The following is a 10,306-nucleotide window of genomic DNA, read 5'->3' on the forward strand; positions in this document are numbered from 1 at the left end:
CGCCCGCGGTCCTGCCAGAAGCGCCGCCGAGCCCACGGAGACGGGGAAGGAGGGCGGCGGCGGGGGCACCGGCGGTCCCTACCTTTCTTTTCCTCCAGCGCCCAAGTCGCCGGGAAGCGCGTCGCCAGCAGCACCAGGAGCGCGGCGGCGGCCGCCCCGGAGGGTCGCATCGCTGTCCCCGAGGCGCTGTCCCGCGATCCGCCCCAGTTAATCCCGGCGGGAGGCGGGCGGCGGCGAGGCGGGCCCTCGGGCAGCGCGGGGCCGGCCGGCCGGGGCGGGAGCGCGGCGGCTGCCGGGGCTCGCTCGGGGCTCGCTCGGGACTCGCCCGGGACTCGGGCCGCGCTGGCCGCGGGCGCGCACACCGTGCCGGGGGCGGAGGCGGCCCGGACGTGGAGCGGGCGCGGGCGCGGGGAGGCCGGGCAGGAGGAGGAGGGACCAGGAGAAGGAGGAGGAGATTGGGAGGAGGAGGAGGAAGAGCGCGCCGCGGGGCCGGGAGGTGGCGGAGGGTGGCGACCCCGCGGCGGCGGCTGGGCTCAGCCGGAGGGTCGAGCGCCCGGGGCGCGGGCGGGCCTGCGCAGGGCGGGCGCCCCGGGGGTTAACCGCGGCGCCGCGGGCCAGGACCCTCCTCGCGGACTCGAGCTGCTCTCCAGGTGGCCCAGCCTCTGCGCGGCCGGAGCAGCTGTCCCGCTTCCTTCCTTTGCTTCCAACTTTCGGAGCAAACTTGCACCAGCTCCGGGCAGACTGGCCGGGTCCGGGGCGGAGGACGGATGGTGGCACAGACGGGAAAGCTGCCCCTTTACTCTGGGCCCCCCCTCCACGCCGCACCCTAGATCCCAGCGGGGTCAGAGGCCGGCCTGGCCGCCGGGCGTTCCTCGCCCGCCCGCGTGGCCCCCGCGCCCGGCGCCCGAGACGGCGCTCTCGAGTCCGCGGGCCCTTCAGATCTGTCAAGAACCCTCGAGATGGCCTGAATGAGGGCATCCAAGCCCTGGCGCGGGGGCCGGCCTGGGTGGACGTTCGATGAATGAATGCACGAGTCCACAGGGAACTCGCAGCGTCTCACTACCAGGCACCAGTCAGGGGCACTTGGATGCTTGGAAGAGTAGTCCGTCGCTTCTCAAAAGTGAAGCGCGCCCCTAAGGGCTGGACGCAAGCACCAGCCCGGAGGCTTTTAAGAAAGTCAGGTGACCCCTGCCGCCCTCAGCTCAAGCAGGGGTAGCGCCAGGACTGGCCAAGGATCCACTGAGGAGCTGGCCAGAAGAACTGAGGTTTCCCCTGGCCACAGAAACTTCCCTCACCGCCGCTGCCCCTACCCTTCTGCTCCTGCACGCTGGAAGAAATGCCCTCCGACCCCTTTCCTCCTCTCACATCCCTCCCCGGCCCCTGTTCAGCCTGGCTGGACCCGGCTCCTCTCCCTGTCTAAGCAGGAATCACTAAGCATCAATGAATGAGCTGAGGGCCAGGCCTCCTCTGTCCCCTGGGGACAGGAGCTTTGCCACGTTCCTCCCACCTGCCTCCCGGCTGTGCCTGTTTCCTCCTCTCGGCTTGAAAGCGGATGGCTATCAGGTCACGCACGAGCCGGGCCCGGCATCTCTAGAAGCCTTTAACTTCCCCAGGAATTTAGTCACTTGCTGGCTCCTTTGTTTCATCAGGGGTGGAGGGCAGGGGACGCATCTAGCCCTTGGTGAAGAAGGCTGGAAGGTCCGCAGACCACGTGCTCTGTGCTCTCCAGGGTCAGCAGCAAGGGCTGAAGGCAGCTGGTGCAGAAGCACAGGTACGGGGAAGTAACACAAATTAGAGGAAGGTAAGCAAGAAGCACACGCTGCCCAGGTCCCAAGGCATACTTGTCAGTTGTGAAGCTAGTTTCGAATCCAAGCCAGAGCCACGTTCTTTACCTGAGACTCTTCTGAACCAGAGCCGGGGCCCTAGATGCCATTTCACAATACCTTGGAAATTTCTTAGAGCAAGTACAACCAAAATTTGTGCTTGGCCCCCCAAAATTTTGGGATAAAGCAACCATTAGCGAGCGTGTACCGAGAGGCTGATGTTGCCCATGTCAAACCCAAGAAGGGCCCATCGATTTCCTAACACAGACTCTCCGTTCTCTGTGCTAGCAAGAGCAGGGCAACGCTTTGTTGTTGTTCTGATGAGCAGTTTTTCTCTTAGGAAAGGTTTCCGATTTCAAATAAGAGTTTGGTATGAAATTTGGACTGTGTATCTGGAAAAGAAGGGCCACGGTGGCAAAGTCCTCTGAACACATGCCCTCTGGGGGAGGAGAGGAGAATGGGCTATTTGGCAGGGTGAGGTTAGGAAAGCTTTGAATACTTTAAGTTCCATCTTCAGCGATAGGCATTTGACCACCTGTTTTCTCCGGCCTTAGAGGGCAAAGCAAGGATTGATGAGGGAAAAAAACCCAGAGTGGCAGGTTTCAGAATAGCAAATATATACATTCTATAAACTGCTGGAGCTTGGTAAGAGGGGGATGAGCTGCCTCCAAGTAGAATGGGTTTCTCCAACCTTAGAAAGATTTTGAGGAGCGGGCCGTGCTAAGGGATGCTATGCGTGAATGACACGACTAAATCCCTTCCAATCCTAAAAATCCATAAGAAGACACACTTCCAAAACAGGCTTCCATTTAAATGTACGTGCACTCACCAGCTCTTCTAAACGTGGACTCTAAAAGGATGCACGGATCTGGTCTTGAAGATTCTCTTGGGACCAGAGCTCCGTGGCTGGTGTCTTAGATTCCCAGGGCTGCTTAGCAAAGTACCACCAATGGGGGGCTGACAGCAGTCGAAGTTCAGGAGCCTCACATTCTGGAGGCGGGAAGTCTGAAATCAAGTTACCTGCCGGCCCTGCTCTCTCTGAAACCCGTAGGCGAGTCCTTCCGGGCTCTTCTAGCTCCTGCTTTGCCGGCGTCCTTGGCACACACCGGCTCGTCGATGCAGCACTCTGCCGCTTCCATCTTCCCCACGGCCTTCTTCCCAGTGTCTGTCTGTCTGTCCAGTTCTTCCCTTCTTATAAAGACACCAGTGATGCTGGATTCCACCCACCCTAGTCCATTTTGGCTTCATCATAAGGAATTACACCTTCAAAGACCCTCTTTCCAAGTGAGGTCCCATTCATGGAGCCAGTGGGGGGATCTGAAGAGCTCTTTTGGGGACACAGTTCAAGCCATATGAGAGGGAGGCTTACTCCCAGTTCTCTGTCCTTTTATACCTGTGGGCACACTCTGTCTATTTCTGTAGGACACAGGCCGGCGACCTCTGTGTGGGCCCCTGCGATGGCTCATGGGTGCTAGCAGGCAGTCTGTCGGGGTTTCTCAGGCTGTTTATTTCCTCCTCCTGAGTTAAGTCATTTGCATTTGATCTGAGTTGAGACCCACGGCTTGCATGGTATAGACATAGCAGCTGCTTCTTCAGGGATAATACGCTCGTGCAGAACTGCTTTCCCCTTCTCCCTTAGTACTTTTCATTTTCTCTAGGGTTGAAAGTCATGGGAAACTTAAAAAGCAGGTTCTCGTTTTCATAGCCTCGAGGTCATAATCGGTGAACTACAGCCCAAGTAGAGGACACAGATGTTTTGTGTGTAAACCATTCCATTTTTTAAAAAAATTGAATTAATGGTAGTAGTTACAAATTGGGAGATTTCACAGGGAAAATGTAGATTTTAAGTTTCTTTAAAGAATGGGAAGTACTGGCAGATTGGGTCCACTTTCCTGCCACTTGGCAATTGGCTGGGTGGTAACTCTCCCCTTGAGAAGGAGATTGAGAGTCCAGTTCCCTGTGACGCCACCAAGCTTGATTTGCTTATTCAAGTACCTGCAGGTCCACTGTTGGCACTGAAGTTCAGACTCAAAGTTCCCACCTGGCTCAGAAATGGCACAGCCATTTTATAGGTACAGTTCTCATCTCTGTTTTTCCTCTCATCCTTATTTTCCTTTGCCTTTCTGTTTTAGTTTGCTAGAGACTGCCAAGGCAATATACTAGGTATGGATTGACTTTTACAGTGGGGATTTATTAATGTACAAGCTTACATTCTAATGCATGAAAATGTCCAAATCAAAACATCATCATGTGACACTTTCTCCTGTGGGTGATGAGGCTTGTGGCTGCATTTTCAGGTCTCTGCCTTTTCCTCCGGGCTCCCCTGCTTTTAGCTTCTGGCTTCAGTGTCTCCCTCTTAGCTCCTTTGGGTTCCTCTCTGTCGCCTTTTCCCCTCTCTATGTTTATCCCATTTATAAAGGACTCCAGTAAGAAGATTAAGACCCACTCTGGAGAGCAGATGTAGCTCAAGTGGTTGAGCGCCTGCTTCCCATGCACGAGGTCCTGGGTTCAATCCTCAACACCTCCTAAAAACAAAACAAAGTTGAAAAAACACACTCTGGTCTATGTCTTACTGGAGCAATCTAATCAGATGGCCCTTCCCTGGATCTGATCTGGTTCGCAATAGGCTCACATTCACAGGAATGGACCAACTTAAGAACTTAATTTTCTGAGGTCCACAAGACTCAAACTACCACAATCCCCCACTCATTCTATTTCCTCTGTGTGTGCTTATGTTAATTTATTTGTGCTTATTTGTTAATTTATTTGGCCTTTATGACATATCTTGATAGACCTGACTCAAATTCACATATTTCAAATATAGAGCAATATAAAACACAATTAGGTAGACACCTTGTTATTTTTATGGTTGACATTACTGCTGGTGTGATTTTTTTAACTAATAAAAATTATTGTGCCAAGTGCAGTCCTGTTTAGAAGAGAGGGAGAAGGCCCACCTGCCACCTTGTGGGGTGGAGGGACCACCTTTTGTGCTGCCATTGGAGGACGCACCTCACCACCCTACCCCGCTCTTCTGGTTAGAGTCTTTCAGCGATATTTTTAAAGTAAAAATTGATGGAGGAAACCAAATTCCTGGAAACTTCCACTTGCCCACTGTCCTTTTCCTCCCAGACCTTTGACCACCTCCCTGAGCTCCCTTGCCCCCTCATAACTAGGAGTTTAATCTTCAGAAACAGTCTTTTCCAGAACATGGGCTGGTCTCCGTCTGGAAGAAAAAGTGACCCCAGCTTTGATGACAGAGATCATCTCAATCAACATTGTTTATGCCACGCTCCGCCACAGGGAGAAACGTAAGTTTGAGGCAGTCTGCTGTTGAGATAAGGTGATATGGATCAATTCACAAAGGAGTGGATAAAAACAGGTGATGCAGGAATTTGGAGGCAATGCAATTCCTGAAGAGTGAGGGGGATGGAAAAGTGTGAGATCCATGGAAAAGGAAAAATCTTGAATTAATTGGACCCCAGAGGAATGCAATACATACTAACATGTGGGGATCAAGATTTTAGAAAGCCCTTTGAGGTAGGGAAACAACTAAGCAAGCTACAGATTTAGGGATATGCAGAGTGCATTTGTGTGAGCAAATCATTTCAGCTGCACAAGAAAGTATGCTCAATAGGGATTACAGTTTAAGTGTGAAAGATAGAAAAAGGAAGATTCTGTATTGTGCTTTGAAGACCAAGCTAAGATATATGTTTATTTGTTTTTTTAAACAATCAAACAGTGAACATTTTTGAATGGGGGGGTTGGACTGCTGGTGTGGTCAAAGTGATAGTTTTAAAAATTTGCATAAATTAAAAGAAAAATCCTTGAGTCCCTAAAAGGAGGTAGCTTGAGGAAGATCCATGACAAGAAGACCAGTTATGAGACTTTTGCAAATTCTGAATGGAAAGGGATTACCAGATGGTGTTCAGTAAAGTTGAAAAGAAAGAGAGACATAAAGGCACTGGAAGGAGAGCCAGGAAGTGACAATGCTAGCTCCAGGTCTGCGGCCAGGGCGAGCTGAGGAGCTCAGTTTCCACAGTGGGTTTGAAGAATGGAGATTTGCCCACACGGAGGTGCTAGCCCAGCCCTGGAGATGAGGGACTGACCCTTGGAGGCAATATCTGGTCCACTCTGCTGTTACCATGGTAGCTGAAGATTTGAGAGTGAAAGAGGTTTCTGAAGAGAGGAGCACAGGAGGAGAGCAGATAGGTCAAGAAAGGGACTTGCCTGAATTTAGTAGATGGAGGACGATGTAGAAACTGGAGAAGACAGAAAGAGCAGAGCAGTCAAGAATCCCCAAAGAACACTCACTTAATAAGTAAAGATGTGGAATCATTTCCCTTGTAACCAGCTGGGTGATGTTTATTATTATTGTCAGGCAGTTTGACACACTAAACCTCAGTATTCAACAAAAACGATGGCTGGACCAGACCAAGAGCAAGGCAGCCGTGCAAGAAGGTACAGAGCCTCTGGAAGCCCCTGTCTGGAGTTTCATTTCACCGTTTCCAGGTAGTATTTAAAAACTCTTAATGGTGCTGAACGACATGCTGTACAGAGCAAATTTAAAAACATGATCTCTGACTCTAAGAATGTATGTAATTGGGTCCAGGCATTGTGCCTCAAAGAGAATTCACTCAACCAAGAAAAATCAGGGGTAGGAGGTGGAGGTTTGGGAAAGTGACTGGTCTTACTGGCACTTGTTTATCTTACAAATCAGCAAGCCTATTAACTGTGATAAGTAATAGATTGTGCATTTATTAGGATACAGCCATCAAGACATGGAGACATTTTAGATGTTTATGAGGTAGCTTTTTAAAATTAGTGTAAGCATGTCTGATCCCACATAATAAAGATCTGTGGCAAAGACACGTTTTTGAGCTTATGTTATTCTAAACAGAAATTCAGGACACTTTATTAAACTGGGAAAGAATTGTGTTATTTTATGTTTCTTTATAAGGAGTATAGATGATTCAAAGTGTCACCTGCCCTGTAGAAGGAAAGAAAAAACTCCAGAAGTCTCCAGAAATTAGATTCCAAGTGGCACATGGTGACAGATCTGGAGGGTTTGCAAAGGTGAGCTTATTGTAGGCTACAGTGATCAACAGGGCCGGAGAAGGCCAAACTAAATTAGTCTTTTATTTCTGCAGTTGAATAGGAAATTAGAATTTTAAAAAGCCACAGAAATTCTTGCTGTTGTCACTCTTGTAGAGCTGAGCCACTGAGGCCCAAGAAAGCCTGTATCAGAAACTTAGAGGGGGCTCTTGCCGTTTCACAGATGGCAGGGCGAGTACCTTGTCCAAAGGAATTGTTTCAGGGAGAGAGGCAGGGCTGATGAATGCATTTCATCTATTTTATTTTATACATTGTTTTAATAAATAAAACACATGGGGATTTCCAGAGTCATTAGCTATGTTATTGAAGTCCAGAGTTGGATTAAATGGCATTTATTCAACGCTCCTTTGCTGAAAGCCTGAAGGGGCTGGGGACACAGCAGGTACCGGTCCCTGCCCTCACTGAACCGACAGTCAGCCTGTGGAGGTCACCTGGGCTAGTTGGAGGTGTGTGTGCACCTGTGTAAGAACAGGGGCCAGTTCTCAACCCCACCAAGAAATGAGATGGTTTGCTCTTCCCTGAGCAAAATAAAGGCCAAGACATTCGTTCACGGTGATACGGTGTTGGACTTCCCAGGACCTGCACTGAGGGATGCGGCTGTCGCTGGAGATTAGCAAGTACTCGGGCGCGGTGGCGTTGGTGAAGTCACTGGGAAGAGCCCTTGAGCGGTGTGCATTGCTCTTCGTCCTTAGACAAGTTAGCTGTGCCCAAGTGGAGCCGTGGAGCCTGCTGCGCCCTCAGGAGCGCTGCTTCCCTCCCCGCAGGAGCTCCGCCTGGGACATGGGCCGCCTGCTAACGGGAGGCCACCTGTGACAGCCAGGCAGGCGCTCGAGGGACCCGGCTCGCCTCGCCCTGGCGCGCTTCCCTCGGTCGTGCTGGCTGGACACGCTGCCACCAGCGCACATCCCCTCAGCCCGAGCCCAGAGCGACGATGACAACGCGGAGCAGTCTGCCGCTGGGCGCCTCGGAGACATCTGCTTGATGAAACGCGGCGTGAGGGAGAGCCAACCAAGAGGCGTGCAGGTCGTCCGCTGCTGCGCTGTGCCTTAGCACACAGGAGGCGTTTGCCCGTTATTGAATGTTCAGTGCTGTAGTTCATATATACTGTAAGATTAAATTATTTACTCACTGTAAGTTTAATGTCTGAGCATCCACATATTACGTAATTCTAGAGTAGATGCATATTTATGTGATGTGTAGTCTGTATGTATATGTATGTATGCATGTGTATGTATCTATATATCTTTGTGTATATAGCAGCGTATATATATATGCTTATATGTGTGTATGCACACACACATATGGGGGTGGGGTATTGAATAAACAGGGAACTAAAATTCTAGGGTCATTTGCCATTAACTGTGATTTTGAGCAAGTTTAATTTTTCAGTGTCTCCCACCAAAAAAGCTTTAGCTTTTTCCTCTGCAGATTGACATAAATGCTTGCCTCACAGGATTGAGATGGCTCGGAAACATTGGGTGAAGCACCTCGCACATAGAGAGCACTTGACAAAACTCCTGTGTGCATGTGGTTTTGGAGCTTATGAATTGCAGATATAGCATTCTTTCATTTCCCTGGAGATTTCCTAAGAGCTTCTGTATATGCTGTTTGAGTTCGTTGGCTCAGCTCTGAGCACAGCGGCTGAGTCCAGCCCAGTGGATTTACCCTTCAATTAGTCTTCATGGTCATACAAATAATCTGAACATAGAATTAATTATTTAAAATTAAAGAGCAAAAGAAGCAGCCTTCAGCCTCACAATGGCACAACTTCTCCACAGTGATGTTATTTTTTTTTCCTCCTGAGATTTCTAATTGTGAACTTTGAGGACCACACTGCTCTGTGCTTTCAAAAGAACTGCTATTTGTTGTAGCAGCTGCGAAAAAAGAATAAGAAAAAGGAGAAAAGGGAACGATGAATGTCGAAATGCCAAATGCAGGCTGGCAGTCCATGATCGTGTCGTCAGCAGGTGGCTATGCAAAGGGGGACTGTGGGCTGGAGGCGATAAACTGGCAGATTGGGGGTGGGTGGGTTGAGGGGTGCTGAGTGGGGAGCCAGCCTTCAGCACCCTAGCAGCCAGGAGGTCTCCCTCCAAAGATCTCCTTGAGTCCCTCCAGGAAGGGTGAGGGTGCGGATGTCCTGGTACCAAACCCAGGCTGAGGCTTCAGAGCGGGCGTGGAGTTGCTATTAGCTGCATTGGCGCAGGAGGGGTTTACGACCAAGCGCAGTGGCAGCTGATTGGAGGGAGGGTGACTGGCCACCAGGAGCCCTGGAGACCTTCTCAGACCTGAGGGACACCCCAAGGGCCACTGGGATTGGGGACGTCCGGAACTCTTTGCTGGGAAGCTTGCCCATTGTTCAGGGTCCCTGCCTCCCTGGGGCATTGTGTTCTGTGAATTATTTCCAATTTGGCCAGGGGTGATTATCTTGACCCTTTATTGTGTTTTGCTAGAAAAGATTTGTTCGGAAACTGCTTCTTTTGACCCTTTTGACCTACCTATTTTTTTTCCTTTCCACGGAGAACCTTCTGGTTTGTTTCTTTTCTAACCTTTCACTTTTAAATGAGGAATTGGAAGCAGCTCTGGCAGGAGGACAATCGTGAATTGTCCCTGATTTCAAGCAGGATGAGGAAGGGGACTAGCAGATGTGGTTTCTTCCCTCCTTTTCCAAGATTTGGAAATGTTTCTCAAGTTGGCGTTTCAAAGCACGAGTTAGATTTTCTGAAGTGTCTTGGGCCCAGCACCTGCTGCAGAAAAGGGTCTTCCCGCCACACCACCAGGGCCACTGCTCCGTGGGTGCTACGGGTGAGCTATGTCCCCAGAGGGTGGGCTTCTGCCCAGCCCCTGGGCAGTGACCGTGACCTGGTTTGGAAGTGGGTCTTTGGAGACATATGTGATTAGTTAAGAAGGGTGCAGACTGGAGTGCGGTGGGCCCTGATCCCGCATGGCTGGGCCCTTGTAGGAGAGGGGGAGACGGACACACAGGAGAGCAGCTGCGTGCAGGGGCGGCCGAGACCAAGCTGCCTCCACAGGCCCGGGATTGCCGGGCGCCCGGCAGCCAGGGAAGGCTCAGGGCAGAGTAACCCTCCAGACTTCTGAGGGAGCAGGGCCCTGTCGACACCTTGCGTGCACCGTTCCAGCGTCCAAAACGGTGGGACAATCGATTTCTATAGCACCATGCCCCCGGTTTGCAGTATTTGCCACGGCAGCCCAGGGGCCTCCTTCCTGCGGGCAGCAGGGAGTGGACAGCTCCGCGCCTCATCTGTCCTTGTGCGACCAGCAGGCGTCAGCCCCACTGTCACAACTCTCCAAACGCACAGAGCCCCAGCCAGGTCCCGCGGTTGCCGTTTGCCTTCCTTTCCTCGGAATCA

At 51.1% G+C, this 10,306-nt stretch overlaps 1 protein-coding gene and 1 long non-coding RNA gene across 3 annotated transcripts in view; one reads left to right on the plus strand and one right to left on the minus strand.

Annotated features, from left to right (window-relative positions):
- Window positions 1-329, minus strand: part of EGFR (epidermal growth factor receptor) — a 202,452-nt gene extending 202,123 nt beyond the window's left edge. For both annotated transcript variants that reach the window (XM_058296580.2, XM_058296579.2), the window contains exon 1: window positions 83-329. In XM_058296580.2, coding sequence (XP_058152563.1) covers window positions 83-170 — 88 coding nt within the window. In that variant the 5' untranslated portion in view covers window positions 171-329. The remainder of the gene's footprint in view (window positions 1-82) is intronic.
- Window positions 330-4,779: 4,450 nt separating this feature from the next.
- Window positions 4,780-8,072, plus strand: LOC111764503 (uncharacterized). Its single transcript, XR_002797097.3, has 3 exons — window positions 4,780-5,134; window positions 6,205-6,335; window positions 7,515-8,072. It is a non-coding gene; the product is annotated as an uncharacterized lncRNA (long non-coding RNA).
- Window positions 8,073-10,306: the final 2,234 nt, after the last annotated feature.

Source organism: Dasypus novemcinctus, chromosome 5 (assembly GCF_030445035.2).
Source record: "Dasypus novemcinctus isolate mDasNov1 chromosome 5, mDasNov1.1.hap2, whole genome shotgun sequence".
NCBI classification, from domain to species: Eukaryota; Metazoa; Chordata; class Mammalia; order Cingulata; family Dasypodidae; genus Dasypus; species Dasypus novemcinctus.